We start from the raw sequence: 18,517 nt of genomic DNA on the forward strand, positions 1-18,517 counted from the left end.
TGGATTTTTCTTCACAGAGTCACAGGAGGAGTCATTTCCAGAGAGCCTCAGGGAAATAGCACTGACCTGGGAGAGGAGGGTGCTGTTATTAGCTCCCCAAACCCCAGCAAGCACTACCACTTTACTCACACCCACAGCTCAGCATTCCATAGAACTTGCCAAACAGCAGCAGCAACAGAAAACACAGGAGAAATAAAAGTTTTCTCCTTCCTACGTCTGGGAAATTTAGAGGTATCTCTTGTTTAGCCAGAGAGAACAGCAGAGCAAAGGGGCTGATGCTGGGCTGGTGGATGGTGTGCATTCCCTGGGGAGGACATAGGGCAATGGCATCCTGGCATGTGTTAAGAATAGTGTGGCCAGCAGGACTAGGGAAATGATCACCCCCCTGTACTTGGCCCTGGTGGGACAACACCTTGAGTGCTGTATTCAGTTCTGAGCCACTCACTTTGAAAACGACATTGAGGTGCTGGAGTGTGTCCAGTAAAGGGCAACAGGGCTTGTGAAAGGTCTGGAAAACCTGTCTTATGATGAAGAGGGAGCTGGGTTTGTTTAGTTTCAAGAAAAAGGAAGCTCAGTGGGAACCTCATCACTCTCTACAACTATACAAAAAGGTGGTTGTAGTGAGGAGGGACTGGTCTCTTCTACCATGCTCACAGTGAGAGGATTGGAGAAAATGGCCTAAAGCTGAGACAGGGGAGATTCAGATCAGATATTACAAAATTTTTTTCACTGTTAGGGTGCTCACGCATCATATTAGGTTGCCCAGGGAGGTGGTAGACGCACCATCCCTGGAGGCATTTAGGATGCATCTGGATCTGGCCCTGGGTAATGTGGTTTAGTGGCTTAGGGGGTTACAGCGGTAGGGCTGGGTTGATGGCCGGACTTGATGATCTTAAAAGTCTCTTCCAATCTTGATGATTCTATGGTTCTATGTATTTGTGCAGATGCCCAGCCCAGCTGAGGGAGCATTGCTGGGGCAGCCACAGGCTTGTGTAAGGAGAGAGCTGCCAGTTGCCTCACCAGGACCACATCTGTCACAGAAATTGGCCCAAACACCACCATGCAGGAGAGAGATCAGCCCATTACCTCCATGTGTTCACCATCCCCTCTCTAAAGAGAGCTTCCAAATGTGGAAGTCAGTTTATTCCTATTCCCCAAACACCTCAGCTGACTGCTTCTGCATTTCCCAAAGCTGTGGAAGGTGCTGTTGCCCTACTATCCACCACGCTGGGAAGTCCAGAGCAGGAGTCCTTGTCAGGGAAGGCTGGGCAGGGTGCAGACTGCTACCATCTGCTGGGGATGAAAGTGCAGCCCACCACTCTGGGGAGCCAGCACACAACTGGAGGCTTGGACACTGGGGTGCTCCTGACCAGACTCAGGCTCAGAGGCTCATCTTGGCTTCATGAAGCACAGTGACTTTGAATGGCCACATGCTCTGTTTAGATGGTAAAACGACAGCCTGATTTTTTTTATCATCTCTCATTCTAGTTCCATGGTGGTGAGCAAAGGGGCTCAAGCAGCAGGACCAGCTGTTAATGACTGCAGAAGGGGTAAGGACAGAGGGACAGAGTCTGCCAGACACCTTGCTCAGGAAGACACAATATTGAAATAGAGAAAGCAACACTTCTCTCACAGTTCTCTACAAAGGTCAAGTATGAAAAAGGCATCAAAGAAATCAATCAAACCATATATGACAGCATTTATTAGTCAGTTTAACACATCACACAGTGGCAGAGGCACTCTGAGAGGAGCTGATTCTTGGACCCTTATGCCTCCAGCCCACAGGGCTGGCACCACTGGCAGTGCCTGGCATACTTTGCAGGGCCTGCTCAGTTTCCAGGGTCTGAGGCAGTAGCTAGTCAAGTTAAATAGATGGTTTAACATTGTACAAAAGGCACACCACAGATAACAGCCATTAAAGTTCAGGGGATTCAGTTTCTTGCACCCCAGAGGAGAAGGGAGAGCCAAGGCAGAGACCCTCCCAATGCAACCTTAGAAAACAGCAGGGATTTTCCATTTCAGTGCTGTTCCCACCAGTAAGCTACTGGGGCTCCTACTAACAAAGTAGTAGCAACTTAGGGCTCTATTCTCCTGCTCTCCCCCAGAACTAGGGATCATGGAGAGGGTAGTGCTGTTTTGAGAGTACTTTCCCTACCTTCTTTCCCAAGGAGAGTCTTGGGGCATGCAGGATCCTATCATGATGGATGCAGTCCTTGGGAAGGAGGTGAGGCACAAGGCAAACCAAGTGATGCAAAGAAGAAAAAGCAGAACCACAACTCCAAGGTCTCCAGTCCCTAGATACTTCCCTCTTCTCCTGTTACCAGCCTGCAACAACCCAGATCTCATTCTAGCATGCCACCCACTGCAAGTAAAATGCCCCAAAGGCCAATGCCCAAGTTAATCTGAAGGCTGTTACCCACAGCGACCTCTTTCTAACACTCATTTCACCCATCCCATCAGGTACCTGAGATCCAGGCAGAAGTGAAAAGTTACCCCTTTCCCTCTTTCCCACCTCCACCCCAGTCTCTTCTTCCATCCCTAGTTTTACTCCCCCTTTGATTTCCGGGTGCTACTCAGATAAGTTCTGAAGTAGAAGTTGCCGAAGAGTACCAATAAAGTGGTATAAACCCCTGATGAAATAAGAAACACTGGCCACTGCAACGGGCAGACCTTATTATCCCTCCACAAGAGGAACAAGATGTTCATGATTACAAATACTGTCATCTGCACCATCTGTGAAGTGGTGATTATCATGGCGATGGAGGTGGGTACCCGAATGCCCATGGCTGTCACAGTATAGTAGGAGTATGTCAAACCATGGATACTGAAGTTCATGGCTGCAACCCAGGCAAAACCAGGCAGCATATAATTATAGGTATACCAGCTTACAACCATTGCGGTTAAATGATGGTACCAGTGGAGGATGATGAGCTTCTTTTTCCGGAGAACAATGAACACAGTGTCACCTGGAGTTGGGAGAGAGGTGTATTGTTAGTTAGGTGAAAGCACAGCAGTTGGCCAAGTTTGCACATGAGGCAGAACAAGCAAGCTTCAATGCTGAAGCCATTTTATGGCTTGATTCCACCAAAACCTAGGTTTGCATTGAAATCATCTGTATTGAAAAAGATCATTTAGGCACACTACCTGCTGACATGTTTATAGTACAAGAGTCCCTTGAGCCAGGCTTGCTTACCTAGCTCTACCTACCCAGCACTTCAGATGATCTCTTTACTTCTTTGAATGGAAACTAGGTGGAAAGCCCAGCCCTTCCCTGCCTGCTTTCTGCCTCCTTGTTGCAGTCATTCCAGTGTAGAATTGCACTGGCCTGGGCATGAAACTAGAGCAATAACATCAGGCTGCAACCCCGTGGAAAGCAAGCATATCATCTGAGAGAGCAAGAAAATGAGTGACACGTGCAAGGCTAAATAACCAAGGAACAGTTATGAACACAGGATAAGGAGACATTTTAGACTTACCCAGTTCCAGGACTTTGGTCAGTGCAAATAAATAGACCCAAAGCTTGGAGACAGGGTGGACATAGGAAGATGGACTACACAATGAGTGCTTTAATCCCTTGGTAAGAAGTAGAAAGGATATTTGCTTCCAGATCCGTGAGGCTGCAATGACACTGCAAGAAAACCAGAGCAAAGCTGAACACTGTGCCCAGGGCCTCACCAGAGCCTCTGACATCTCTGCACCCAAGGATATTCAGCTAACTCCATCTCAATGCCCAGGCTAGTCTTGGGGACATCTAAGCAAACTGTTGTCTTGTTGACTTCCCAACAGGTTTCCGTTCTCTATTTGCTGGACGCAGGCTTGCCTAACACCTTTTAGCCAGGATTTAGCACATATTCCTGCAAGACAAAGCAGTGAGAGGCTGCTGCTCACAGGAGAACAGCAGCAAGGCACAAGGAGTAAGTAGGTTGTGAGCCACCAACACGGCCCTTCAGTTTGCCACCATGAAGCTCCTGAAAGGTGGCAGCAGCCAAGGTCTGAGCATCAAAGAGTGCTCCCTTGTTACACCCTCTGCTTCCACAGCTTTAAGAGGCACTTGAAGAAAAGCTGCCATACCGATCAGAAAAGGAGGACAATGGTCCTGACGTCCCATCTCTTGACATGGGCCCACAGGAACTGCCCAGGGAGTGTTTACAACCTGCTGTAGCAGGCAGTTCCTACAGCTTATGAGAAGAAATACCACTTTTTCTTTGTTAGCAACCTGTATGTTTCATTTGCATGAGCTTGTCTCCAAACAGATCATGAATAGTCATTCCCTGACCTCCTCTCTCCCACAGCTTATGATTTTACAGACCACTGCCACGCCCTGCCCTAACATGAGGATTAACCAGTGTTCCTTTCCCTGAACAAAGCCAACTGGAGCTAGAGGCAGTAGTTTCATTTCTCTCTGTCTCACAAAACAGACAGGAAGAGGCATGGAGATGAGGGGAATTTTGGAAAATTGAATCTTGTTTAATTAGAACATGGGCTGAAACAGTCTCATGGCTAATGCAGAAAACCAGTACTGTAAGAGTTGACAGGTTGAAAACATACATTTTAGACTAATCTTCTGTGCTTCTGTGAGCATAACAGAATTTACCTCATCTCCTACAAAACAAGATTAGAGAAAGGTGGGGAGAAAAAAATAATCTATATTTTAAAGAGTAACAGACCTCAAATCAAACTTGTAATTGACAGGCATCCTTTGAATGAGGGAGGATCTCTGCTCTTGCAGGCTTCACATTCATAGCTACCCACTAATGGGTTTCAAGCACAGTCCCCAATGGCCTCTCTGCAACTCATTTGACTAGCTGGAATATTTCTGTTGAGAAACAAATGACCTGTATGAGCAGGTCACTTCCTCTGGTTGGAAAGGGCCTTCAGGGGGGAAACAAAATAATTTATTTTGCCAGTGACATCATGGATACCCAGAACTTTCCATCAATCCAGTCCTTAGGGAAGGTCTGCAGCTGTCTCCAGGTTTAATGAAGGCTCTTACCTGAGCAAGGTCAGACTGAAGGACCACAGGGTCAGTGGTACCCGCAGGTGGTAGGCTCTCCGTTCCTTCATGAAATGTTGGATTCCAAAGATCACGATCAAATAAACAGCACCAAAAATTAAAGACTTGTGCCTGCAAGTAGAGGAGAGGGAGCCATCAGGAAAAGACCCAAACTGACCTATTTTCAGCCAGACTTCTGTAGCTCCTAGCTCCAGCAAAGTGCTCTCACTGAGAAACAGATCATCCATTCTTGTGTTAAGGTTGGACTTTGATGAAAGCCTGCCCTGACAGCAGGCAGAGCTAGCAAGTAAATACTATGGGGACTGCAGAGAAGAAATAGAGCTGCTACAACATGGAGATTTCCACAAGGCCTTGATAGGATGAGGCAGGTTCTGGTAGTCTGTGAGCAGAATCCCAAGCAAACACATCAGTGCATTTTATCCATTTACACATGAGACTCTACAGGATGCCTACGTAGGAGGTCTAAAAAGGCCAGTTTCACCAGTAAGCTAGAGCCTCAAGAGTCTTATGCTACATCCCACCCCTTTCCAAAACTTTAGGGCAGCCTGTCAGGGCTGAGTAACCTGTTTGCCAGTGCAAGGGCTGCAGTGTCCATCCATGGCTATTCTTTGCCCTCTTGCCACATTACCACCTCCCTACAGGCTACTGCACCACCTGGACCGCTGTTTGGTCTGCCCCATGCACTGCTGCAGCCCTTCCTCAACAGCCTCAGGTGTGCAACCAGAGACCCCCATCCTACTCTTCCTCGGGACTGAAGACCCACACCTGTTCTGCTAGAAATAGAACGACCAGATGGGGCTACCCAGGCGCAACACAGCTGCAACCTTTTCTCCTCTCACCTATTCTCTGCCATCCATTTCCTGGCTGCCGTCTGATTGAAGCTTTTCTCGAAGTCATACTCTCCCAGTGGCTGTAGCTCAAACGGGTCAATCATGACTTCCATATCCAGCATTCCCGGGAGCAACCCGAAACCGGTCCTTCCCTGGCGCCGCAGCGGTGAATATAGTCCCGGGAGTGCGCTCCGCCCCAACATCACACCGGGGGCGGGACTGGGAGCCTCCCGGCCCCACGGGGAGGCTAAACCCGTCTCCTCCTTGCCCAGCACAGGGAGTGGGACAGTCCGGTCTCCCCATAGGGTGAGAGCTGGGGGGGCTTCCGCCTCCCCTCCACTGGGTATCAGCTCCACCCATCCCAGATCGCCCCTCAGCGTGTGTGCAGGTGATAGCAACGCAGTCTCCAACAAGAGGGAGAAATGCCCTTACCCTGACTGCCGTTACCTGCTGTGTCTGCTTCACCATAGACTGAAGTATTTGGCCGCTGCTGCTGAAGGGTAGATGGGCTTTGGATAATCTCCTACTTAGATTCCTGCAGCTGAAAATTATTCCAGCACAGTCAAAATCCTCTGAACACAGCATACACATTGCACCCTCTGTCAGTTTGATGCTTCATCCAAGTAGCATGTCTTTACACATGTGCAAGAGCAGCACCCTATAAAGCTCACAGATTTGGGGAGCACTTTGCTTCATGCAGTCATCAATGCACCTGGACACAAGTCATCTGCTTAACTGCTGCCTCTTCAAACAGGAGGTGAGCATTTCCCTGAGACATTTCATAAAATCATAGAATGGTTTGGGTTGGAAAGGACCTTAAAGATCATCTAGTTCAAACCCCTCCATTATGAGCAGAGACATCTTCCACTAAACCAGGTTGCTCAAAGCCCCATCCAGCCTGGTGTTAAACACTTTCAGGAATGACATCTACAATTAGCTCTGCATTTGACAGTGCGGTAGTGTGAGAAAATCAGAAAATAATTTGACATGTAGGAATTAAAATCCCTTTGTTGTTTTTGCACCATCTCTGACTTACACTCTCTATTTTGCAGAGCACTTGCAAGTTTCTGTAGAAAGGTCAGTTTACACATGTCAGCAACGGTGTTTTGCCATTCCCTGCATAAGGAGAAGACCCTGTTTGTAGCATGAGCTCACACTGTGCCTTGCACAGCTCTCACCTTAGTGCTTCCAGCCCTCAGGAGGTCCTGCCCCTTCTAAAGGACTGCAGCTCAAGGACTGTACAGTCACTTGTCTTTTAGCATGAGTCACTTGTCTTTCATCACCTACTTTGAGCAGTAGCATCACCAAGCAGAATACTCAGGTACATGCTGAAGGCAACTTTTGTCTACTGCAAGGGCTCCTGCACACAAAAAGCCTAGGTGCAGCCACCAACAAATCAAAGGATAAAGGCAAAACACAGGCAGCACGGTAACACATGTGGGGTACTTTTTACACTAGCTTCTAATGCATACAAGTTGACATTCAGTCTCATTATTCAGCAGCAAAGCCAAGTTTGGGACCTTAAAAATTTATTCCTCTTCATGCTCTGGACAATGGTTTCACTGTTGCTGACTTCTTTGTCTGGATATTGTCGGTGGATTTGCTATTCTCAGATGGAATATGGTGGTTAGCTGCTTGAGGCACTACAAATACAAAATACCTGGTTATTTGACCTATGCTTTAGCAATTATTAAACAAGGCCATCTTTGTGTAAGACACCATGTCACAAGAAATAACTGTCTTGGGAGATGCAAGTGCAAATTGGATTAGCTGAGCAGAAAAGGTGCCGATACTGACATAATTTCTTATTCCTAGTCTAGTCTTTTGTTCAGTAGTTAAAGTATTCATTTTGAAACTGCTTCATGCAACATGAACAAGAACAATACCTCTCCTAGAGCAGGTCTGTCCATCCATCTCTGAGGTGGTGGCATGTACAGTTATAGGAGGAGCTCATGACTTCAGCTGTTTAGTATCACCTGAGCAAGCAGCTGGCAACCTTCCCCAAGTGCCTCCTTGTCAGACAGGAACAAGAACAATGCATGTAAAGAACAGAGGCAGACAGAAGGAATGAGGCTCTTGGCATCCTCCACAATCCCTGTCTTGCTTAGTAAGGCAGGGCTTTCTCACAGATTGAAAGCTTACCTGAGCAATCCAGACAGAGTTGTGACATTCTGTTTATCCTCTTGCCTTCCTGATGTCAAACACACCTGTCTGCACTCCCAGATATGAGTGAGTTACATGCAGAGACCTCCCAGGTCCACTGCCTAGTCACTGGTACTGTGCTCAGAACCACTGCTGGACTCGGGATGCTTTAGAAGCTGACATGCAATGTGGGCATCATAGTGACTTTTAAATAAACTTTATTTTCACACAGTACAGTAAGTTGCACTGAGCTCAGTTGCTGCAATTGAGGAAGCAGAGCCCCAGCAACACCTCACACACAGGGCTGCAATCCTGAATTAGTGGCAAAGGAGCACTACATTCTTTTGTCCTCCAGATGAGCGGGGAGGAGACAGAGACTCTATGGAGCAGAAGTCTCCATGGTTTTATTCAGAGCCCATGATGGTTAGGTAAGACCTCAGAGAGAAAGGGCAGTTTCCTGAGGAACATGAAATAAGATTGTGGATCCTTCTGGAGAGCAGGTTTCCAATTAGACTGCTTCTACAGAATTCCAGAAATAATTCTTTGAGGTAGCCCTAAATAGATTAAATGTTCATTTAAAGTTCAAATTGCTATTAGCAACAAGAGTTTCAGTTTTCTGGTGAAGATTCACTTCTTCACCAATACATGCAGAGGGAGGACTACTTTCTGATATGGTGTCTGAGCATCACCTACAGTCTCATTTGCCCTGGGGTCAAGATAACAAGAAAATTGAATTTTGCACAAATATCACATCTCAGATCCCAAGTGTTAAAATAAATTTCCTGTAACAGGACAGTAAACAACAAATTGACTGCCTTGGTGGTAGATAGCACATTTGCCTTCTGTCAAGACTGAAGAACAGGTGAGTGTTGGGAAAAGACTCCAGATACCACTCAGGACAAGTAATAACATACCAAATGATAGCAGGATCCAAAGGACAGGAAGTGGTTTCTATAAAGACGGAGTAGGTAATCACTTACCAAAGAATGTCACAAATTAACAAACCCAAAGCTTTAGGAAAGATAAAGGACAACAAATGTTTATGGCTCCCTGGCCGTGCAGATCAACCACTTCCATAGCATGTGACAGAAAAAAGACTGTACAGAGCAGTCTGTGGAAGGACTTAAAGACAGTGGCTACATGGCAGGAGTGCAGAGAGCAGCTACACTAACCAGGATGAGGCAAAATAAGCTCATTGTGGGGGACAGGAACTGTGTGGCCACCAGAGTCTTCAGCTGTTGGTTGGCTAGCTGACTCTCACTGTATTGCCACCAACTACCCACCTGCTCTGTGCAGGTGGGGACGGGGAAACAAGGAGGCAGGATGGTTGATTTTTTAACACAAGTATTTATTTTCATAGAATCAGAGAATTGAATGGGTTGGAAAAGACCTCTGAGATCATCAAGTCCAACCCTTGATCCAACTCCAGTCCCTTTACCAGATCATGGCACTCAGTGCCACATCCAATCTCAGTTTAAAAACCTCCAGGAATGGTGAATCCACCCCCTCTCTGGGCAGGCCATTCCAATGCCTAATTACTCTCTCTGTAAAGAATTTTTTCTGATATCCAACTTAAATTTCCCCTGGCAGAGCTTGAGCCCATGCCCCCTTGTCCTATTGCTGAGTGCCTGGGCGAAGAGACCAACCCCTACCTGGCTATAACTTCCCTTCAGATAGTTCTAGACAGTGATGAGGTCACCTCTGAGCCTTCTCTTCTCCAGGCTAAACAACCCCAGCTCCCTCAGCCTCTCCCCACAGCATTTATGCTCCAGTCCCTTCACCAGCCTTGTGATTCCAGGTAGGTATTGTCAGTTCAGCCTATCATTAAATGAGACCCCTGATAGGCTCTTTAGGAGTGAGTACGCTCAGAGACAACCTCACTCAAACAGGACTGTGCTGGCCTGAGCTACGCTGCCATCCCCACCAGTGCTGCACAGCATGCAATTCTAAGCAGGCCAAGATGGCACATAACCACATGCAAATCAGCTTGTTCTACTGCCTGTGATTGTTACTTATGATTTACACATCAGAGCGGTGAAAGTCATGGAGGAATCTCCTTGCAGAAGCGCTGGAAGCTTTCATCAAAGCTTAGGATCATGCCCTGATTCCATATGTCCCTCTTGATTGTAAAGCACATGATTTCACACGTGGACTCTTCCAGGGGCAGCTTCTTCACCACACAGACCACACCACAAAGACAAAGAATAATCTTAGCCTTCTTGATCAAAATATCCTTTAACCCTTCTGACTCCAACCCAGGTGACATGGCAGGTAAGGCATGATTTTGTTACACATACTGCAGTTTGGCTTAAGTAGGTTTTAATAGGTGAGGAAAAATGGTACAAATAAGGAAACAAACTTTCTCTCCTGGCTGATTCCCTAACTTTGGAAAGCAGCCTATGTTTAGCAGGTTGCAGCAAAGAGCTTGATGGAAGGTGCTGGAGGAGTTACCCTGGGCTGTGTTAGGCTTACATTCAGCTAAGGCAAAGCTTATGCCCACACAAGTGGTGAAACGGTGGAACAGATTGTCCAGAGAGATGGTCTCTGAAAATATTTAAGGTTGAATGGGACTCTGAGCAACCTGATTTAGTTGAAAATATACCCACTCATTTCAGGGGGATTGAGACTGGATGATCTTTAAAGGTCTCATCCAATCCAAACCATTTTATGATAATCCCTACATGCAAAAGCTGATCCAAATGAGATATTATTTAAATTTTCTGACACTTCAAATGTGGACAGCTCTGAAGAGACTTTTTTATAAAGAGCAACAGCAAGTAACGCAACACAATAAATAGCATAGCTGTTCAAAAGCCAAAGCTTTGAGCACATAAGCACACACATTTTTGCACAGATTGAGGCTTCATAGAGACTAGCCTGCAGAAGACTGTTAATACCTAGTTTGGGTAAAACCTGGGCAGTGGGCATAACTTGCTCCAAGGAGAAGTAAGAGCTGCACGTGTCAGAGGCAGAGAGCCTCAGTTAGGGATGTAAACAGGATGATGCTGATTCAGGGAAGACTGAGACCTATGCAGATTTCCCAATTTGCCTTCATTGCTCTTTCCCAAGTTTAGCTGTAACCTTTTCTCCCAGCAACCACAATATAAGTGCATTTCTTTGGAGATGTAACAAAAAACAGGGATAAAACTCGGCAATCAGAGCTGTGGGAAGAGCTGTGGGAGACCCCATCCCAGTGCAGTGCTGGGTAATTGTGAGCCTGCCTGGAGCACCCTCTGGCACCAGTCATCACAGCCTGTGACACCACGGTTTCCAGCAAAGGGGGTCTCTGATCTTCACCCGTTAGGCTGGAGCAAAAGCTGCAAAAGTGGAGGGAGGCATCACCTTCTGAGCAGAGCCCTTCACTTCCCAAAAGCAAGAGCAGGCAGGAGGTTTGCTGTGTTCCTGCCTGACTCTCTGGAGCTATTGGCTGTCCTCCCCTGGGAAGCAGAGCCCTCAGGCCCAGGAGCAAGAGAGGATCCCCTGCTCCTTGCAAGTAGTCCGTCATCCTTATGCTTCTCAAGCCTCAGGTCAGTTGCATTGCTTTGCAAGAGTCACCCAAACAGGCTGATACAGACAGTTTAGGGTTTAACATCTGCAGAGTACTAGAGGAAACAATTCTTCCTTGCATCTCCCTGTATGTTTGAGTAGCAGACATAATGAGACACAGCTCAGCAATAACATCTCTTCTTCGTACTGTGGCAAGATACAGCCATAAGCAACAGCCCTCGTACCTGTATCAGATCCTCAGTGTTTGTGCATGGTCCTTCTGAAGGATGTGTGTGATGATCAAGCAAGATGGGCCTTTGAAAACTATTTTGCATAGACAAGACAGAGTATTGTCCCTTCATGCACACACACATACTTTAAAAGATGGTTTCTGGTTCTGCTTTCCCTCTGCCAGACACAACAGCGTTTTCCAAACAGGAGAAAATCCAAAGCAGACCCACTGAATGGGAAAATGAGACCTCTGAGAAGGGACTACCTGGAGTCCTTACCAGTGCTCCAAGTTATTTTTTGCCCTCTGACCTAGTTGCTTTTACCACTGTGAAACATCTTGAAAGAGAAAAGTACATAAGGGTTAGCTAATATCATAAGGCTTAAACAAAATTATGGGGACATCAGGAGCTACTAACCCAGAGATGTCATAATCTGAAATTATCCTTCAGATGAATGCTATCACAGCCCTAATCATATATGAAACACCAATGATGAAAATCACCTCTAAGGAGCTCTCTTGATAGTAGCATGTAACATTTACAACCCTTTTGTTCTCTAAAGCCTGTAAGTAAGAGCAGCTGGGCTGTTCCCTGGAGTTGCTAGGTCTTCAAATTTAATTCTGAAAACAAGGGTTGAATACACATGCAGAATCCAAAGAACCTGAGATTAGGAGAGAATTTGTCGGTTTAATTTGTCAGTGTCTGTTTTCACAGTTAAAAATTTAGGTGCTGAGACTAGTCTAACTAACAAGTTCTTGAACAAATGCATGTATGAAAGTCCCATTGAAGGACTTCTGATTAAGATCAAAAGTGTCCTTTGAACAACCTGATTGCAATGCCTTTAACAGAGAAGTCTCAAAACTCAGGCTGAGCTTGGGAACCTCTACAGGCATTCATGCACGTACTTGTTTGTGTTTTTTGAACTGTTCATTAAAGAGAGACTTTGTGCAAACCAACATTCAGTATTTCTCAGCCAGAACAGGTCAAGTGCTTTAAACAAGAGTAAAATAAGCCACAGTACAATTACATTATTGCATTAACAAAATAGCCATTGTGAACTGTTGCCTACATTGGTGATAGTGTGTAAGAACTCTCCACCCTGCATTCTCAAAGATAGAAAGCACCTTCTCCCTTGCTAAGCCAAGCAGAATTGCCCCAGGGTCATTCACAGCCAGATTTTGCCAATGGGTTTACATTGGCACCTCTCCACTTAAGCATTCTGCTCATTCTGATGGTTAGCAGAAGTTACGTTAACACCAGACACACATGAAACATCACCTCTTTCCTCTGGTTGAAGTCTGTCAAGGCTGCAGAGTCCAGACACCAACCCCAGGGAAAGTTGGGAGCACAGGCCCAAAGTTCAGCACTTTGCTTTGTAAACCCCCCTGGCTACAGAAGTGGGACTAATGTTATTCCTGTAATGCCAGCAGGAAGTGCTTGTTTCTGCCTTTTAACTAAACTAAACTGATAAGCATTCATTTTACTTGAGTCTATTTTGATCCCCAGCAAAGTTTTGCTTGCCACCATGTTACTTGCCTCTTTTGTGCAGCTTTTTAGAGAACCCAAAATAACACCTTTGAAAGTCCTGCTAAGGAAAGCCCATACTCCTTTACCCATCTCTGAACTGATACAGTCAGAGGATCCTTTGGTTGGCAAGGTATGACCTGCAAGGACAATCTTCAAGCCTTTGGTCCACATTGGGGGATTTTTTCAACCCATTTGGTACAAGGATTTCTGTAATGCAACTTCCCTGATCAGATCCAACCACTACTTACAATACAGGTGCTCACTCCATTTGCTGCTGGGCAGTCCTGACAAAAGGTGAATGGAATGAAATCCAAACACAACTGTGATCCCGTGCTGCTCAAAAGGTCTGCTGTTTCTTCAAATCTCTACCACTTCCTAAACCAAACTACAGGCAGGGGAAGGATGGACCATTTGACTCAGAGGAGATAAGGCTGGATAAGAAAACAGAAGAAAACAGTTTTGCATCCAAAGCCAAGGCCTGAGGGAACACACACAGACCTGGAGGTAGGGATATCATGAAAACATAATGTTCTTGTTTCTTCTAAAACAAGAACATGGCCCAGAGGGCCACCTCAGACCAACCTAGACAACAGAGAGGGTTTTTTACTGTTGGGCAATTGTGGGCAGGAATGGAGGACCCAGGCTCATGCATGGCTTGAAGAACTCCCCTCCCCACCTGCTCCAGCCCTGTGCTACTTTTAACTTCCCATCCCAATCATGGGCTTACAATTAATTAATCCAGACTTTCTCCAACGTGCCTCTAGGCCTGATCCCAATTCAACCATTTTTTAACTATATGTAGTTATTCACAACTTTGTTCATTCATCTCCTGCCAAAATATGTCTCTAGCATCATCTCTCCCTCTGCTGGTCTGGAGGGTGAGTGCAAGAGAAAAGAGAGCAAAGCAATTAATTTTTAAGATTAGATTTTACTAGGTTTTGTCTTCTGTTCTTGCAAAGGACTCAGCTTCTTGCTAATTTAGTTTTAATGAAAATTAACCATTCAACCCTCCTTCCCAGTTAGTTTAGCTTTTAAAAAGACTGGCCTTAATAGCAGCCCATGTAGATCATAGGTAGATTCAGGACACAGCCATTAATATTTCTCTGCCTAGCACTCAAAATCCAGCATTACAACTGTCTGAACTGATAGATCACGTTATCCAAAGCTTTGCAGGAAGGGCACTGAACTTCTGCTCCAGCCAAAGCCTCTGTTGAAATCTGTTGGCATTTTAACACTGAGTTTACCACTTGCAGAACATGGAATGTTCTTTCTTTTTTTTCCTTTTTTTTTTCCAGCAAGATACACTGGTTAATATGTATTGCTTTCAAGAATGCTGTGGGTGTTATTCTTTTGTTTATTGACATACTTTTCTAAGAGCAGACATTAGATATATGGGGCTGCCATTACTCTTGTGAACACTACCATTCTATTTTCAGTAACTCCTCCAACCTTCTTTGTTATCTTGGATTTCATAAAAACAACTTCCTTTGAACTCCTGATAAATGGTTCTGCATATAACTATGAGCACACTTATCTCTTCACAATTAAGCAGGATCTCCCCATTTTCCAGGTTTCCCAATAACAGAAGAAAACTCTGCAAAGCTCTTTAGTAAAATAGCTGAGTTTTACATCAGCACATGGTTTGGTCTTGGAAGAGCTTACTTTACAGAAACACTTATAACTGAATTAAAAGAAGACAGGGATTATGTTAATCAACAGCATCACTAACACTAATTTATTAAATAGTAACACAAAAGTTTTCCTTAAGAAGATTCCTAAGCAGTCATTTGTGCAATAGTAGCACAGAGAGGAGGGGTAAGAAGCTGAAAAATACCTGCCTGCAGCTACATCCCTTTCAGAGTCTTTTATAGCAGCAGGTACAGGGGTCCGGCTGGGAGTACGCAGGCTCAGCTGGAGAGGGAGAAACACCTTAACAGCAGTCCCTGAACAAGGGGGAAGAAAGAGGCTGGGAGAAAAAGAAAGAGCTTTCAGAACCTCAACAGATGTCAGCTATTTGAAATGACTGGCTGCCCTCAGCTGTCCTGAAAGGCATGGTGCCCAGCTCCTGGCTGGTGTGTAATGTGTCCTTGGTGTTTGCAAGACTTTGGTGAGCCCTTCCAAAAGCACAGCTTAAGAGGCACCACAGGCTTTTCTTATTTTTGAGATCATGCCCTCTTTGAGTACCTGGGAGAAAAGCTGCTTTCTGTGCATTGCCTTCAGGACTTGCTTCGTTTGTTCTCCAGGTGAGCAGAAGCTGCTCTAAGTGCCAGGGCCCTGCTTCCCCACTCCTGCAGTTTGGCTGGCCCTGGCAGAGAGGTGCTGCCGCACAGACCTTGCCATCATATTGGGCTCCCTGAGCTTTGCAGAGCAGCTGGGAGCTTGTGCAGAGCTTAGCAGCTGGCTTTTCTCTTTCAGAAATGAGGAATAGCAATGTGCGTACTGATGCTGGGGAGAGCAGTACTATATTTTGGAATATCACTTTCTGCATGTTGCTAATTGGGCTCACACCACAGGAGCATGAAGTAAGCATCACTGAAGAGGACTTTTAGCTCCAGTGGCATGGAAGACTCCAGCCCCTGCAACACAGCTGGTGAGTCAGGTGATCCCCAGGGCTGAAATACAGCTCATCCCCCCAGGGAAACCTCCCTCTTGAAATAAATCAGGGTTGGAAATTTGGCGCCAGTCTGATACTTCCCTGCTTCTGGGAACAGGGATAGTTGTTGGTGATATTCTCGGCTGTGCAGCTCCATCTGCCGTGACACAGCCCCAGGGAGGTCCTGGCAGGGACAGGGGGACTTGCCCACTCCGATAGCAGTCTTGAAGGCAAAAGGCCACTGCTGGAGACTGAGCACCCACAGAGCTTGGGCTCACTGCCTTCCTCTGTGGGAAATATTTGTAATGTGGAAGCCTCAGAGTCAAAGTACTGCCCATGATCTCGAGAGCGTCAGAGAGGTGCAAGGAGGCCACGAGGGAGATGTCCGTGGGCAGAACGTGCCTGTGGGGGGCGAGTGGCCGGGGCTGAGCCATGCACAGCCCCTTCCATCAGCCGAAGAGAAGGGATTTCCTGTCACAGAGGTGCGCTTTTCCTCGCTGTCATTAAACGGTGGGGTGAGTCAAAATCAGGCTCCTCCAGGTTTTGCTCTCCCAGATGCACTGATTTCACATTCGCCTGCAGAGGGAGACGGCTTCTCTTTATTAGCCAAATTTTGTTGACACAGTTTGGTGCCGACACCTTACCAGGCCGGAAAAACCAGCCGTGGAGTTGACGTGGCTCTCCTGCAGCCCACGGCCAGGCACTCCCGTGGAGATGCTGCCAGGGGTATGCGGGGACCCTCCCAAAGCCAGGCAGCGGGGATGAGCAGCCGCAGTTTATGAGCTGGTTGCAAATCCTTCAGGGGAGTAGCCTCTGAGGCAGTGCCAACTCCGCTGTGCGCTCCCGCAATGGTGCAGCGGCTGGCGCTGGGGGCTGAGGGAGGAGCCGTGCGAGAGTGGCTTCACCCCTTCCCTGTCCCCTGCAAGGGGCTGCTCCCGCAGAGGAGAGAGTTTGGGCAGAGCTGGACAGCCAGCACCTGGAAAACACACTCATTGGCAAACCCAGGGTGTTTGCAGCGCCGGCATGGCTCCCGATCTCAAGGCTGCCGTGCCTCACGCACAGAGCCGGTTTGTGAGGAGCTGTGGGGCCGGATGAACCTGAAAAGCTGGCTCATGCATGCCCTGAACACCTCCCCGCTGCAGAGCCACTCGGGGCCCTCGCAGCCGGATCAGCACACAGCAGCGAGACTGCCGGCATCGCTGCGTCCCGCTCAGGCTGCTCGCGCCTTGCGAGAGCAGGACAGAGGGGCAGAAAGCAGCTTTGCACTGTGCCGGGCTTAGCTGGGCTTGCAGCACCTGGGCTTCTTCAGCCTTCTGAGAAGTATTGACTCATGTCCTACTTTTCCTTGAGGGGAAAAAATAAAATAAAAAAAAAGGCTTGCTCCCTGCTTGCTGCCTCATAAACCGCAGTTATAATTTCCCAAGTTACACCAGAGCTCTACTTGCCTGCCTCAGTACCTGTGACGGGGGAGGGCTCTCAGTAACTGAGGCGCCCTGTGCCCAGAGATCAGGCACCAAGATGAAGGCAGAGCTGCCTGAAGGACAAAGCTCACCCACATCCCTTCCCCCACAAAAGCTTTTAATGTGTGTGACAGGCCACTCATTACTTCTAATCTAACTTAATAAGTAGCTTAATGCCTTGTTATACTTTCCTTTTGTATTCAATACTGAAAGAATATCAAGGAGAAAAGTAAAGAGATAAGTTTTCAATAGGAAAAGATTTAAAGAGGACAGGAATAAAGCTGGGAAAGCTAGAGAAGCCCTGATTTTTAATGAGTATATTCAAATACTTCCATAAAACAACCTCATAACTTAAAGAATGGCTTCTGACAGTTTCTAATCCTGTACATAGCTTTTTGTGGGCAAGATTCATCACTTCAGAGTGTTTTGAGTGTTTTGACAGTGTCCTTGGGCAGGTTAGTGCTTTACTACATTAGAAGTAGTTCTCACCAAATTGTTGAATCATTTTTTAATAGATTATATATATTTTTACTCCCTGGATAGGTATGCCTCCTAACCCTGCAATACCTTTGGAAATGATAGTCATGAGAAATTCAAGGAGTTAAGGGCATATCTGATAGGAGACAACATGCTAATGCTCCATGTGGTGCTGGCTTGAACTTCTTTGTGGAATTGTGACTAGCAAGGAGGCAGCATAGGGAAATAGACTAATATTTTTGTAAGCCCACACAGGCTCCTTGGGTCTCAAACATTTCTGTCTGCTCTTCTGTTTGCAAGCAAAGCAATGTACTGGGCTCTGTCCCCATCAGGCCATGGTGCTCCTGCCAGTGCACCAGTTTGCAAACATGGTGCCTTTCTCCTCTGCTACTTTTTCTTAAAGTTCAAAACAATCCAAGATTGTCACCAATCCACAACCTTGCCAACTCTCTTGCTATATTCAGCTTAATCTGAACATCCAAACTCTTACGTAGGCAGCAGTAATGATCTCCTTCCACCTCAGAGATGACAAAATGCCGCACCTCCACCCCCTTATCCACGCTCATCTGCTAGGAGACGACAACAAGGTCGCCATAGTGCAACTGGCAACAGGCAGGAATACTGAAAACTTGTGGCAGTATCTTTTTTAATGCAAAAATAAACCCAAAATCCCATCGACCTTTAAATTTCAACTTGCGGATAGAAAGGTGCCAGGCAGACAGTGTTTCTACCACTTGTCTACAGGACCTGTTTTTTCC

At 46.5% G+C, this 18,517-nt stretch overlaps 1 protein-coding gene across 1 annotated transcript; it reads right to left on the reverse strand.

Annotated features, from left to right (window-relative positions):
• Nucleotides 1–1,675: 1,675 nt before the first annotated feature.
• On the reverse strand, nt 1,676–6,001 carry LOC139675930 (very long chain fatty acid elongase 6-like). The gene is made up of 4 exons (XM_071564174.1): nt 5,854–6,001; nt 4,994–5,125; nt 3,477–3,628; nt 1,676–2,966 (listed from the first exon to the last, which is right to left on the reverse strand). Exons 1-4 carry the CDS (start codon nt 5,964–5,966, stop codon nt 2,545–2,547), a joined length of 819 nt encoding a protein of 272 aa, XP_071420275.1. The 5' UTR covers nt 5,967–6,001; the 3' UTR covers nt 1,676–2,544.
• Nucleotides 6,002–18,517: the final 12,516 nt, after the last annotated feature.

This window comes from Pithys albifrons, chromosome 9 (genome assembly GCF_047495875.1).
Source record: "Pithys albifrons albifrons isolate INPA30051 chromosome 9, PitAlb_v1, whole genome shotgun sequence".
Lineage (NCBI taxonomy): Eukaryota > Metazoa > Chordata > Aves > Passeriformes > Thamnophilidae > Pithys > Pithys albifrons.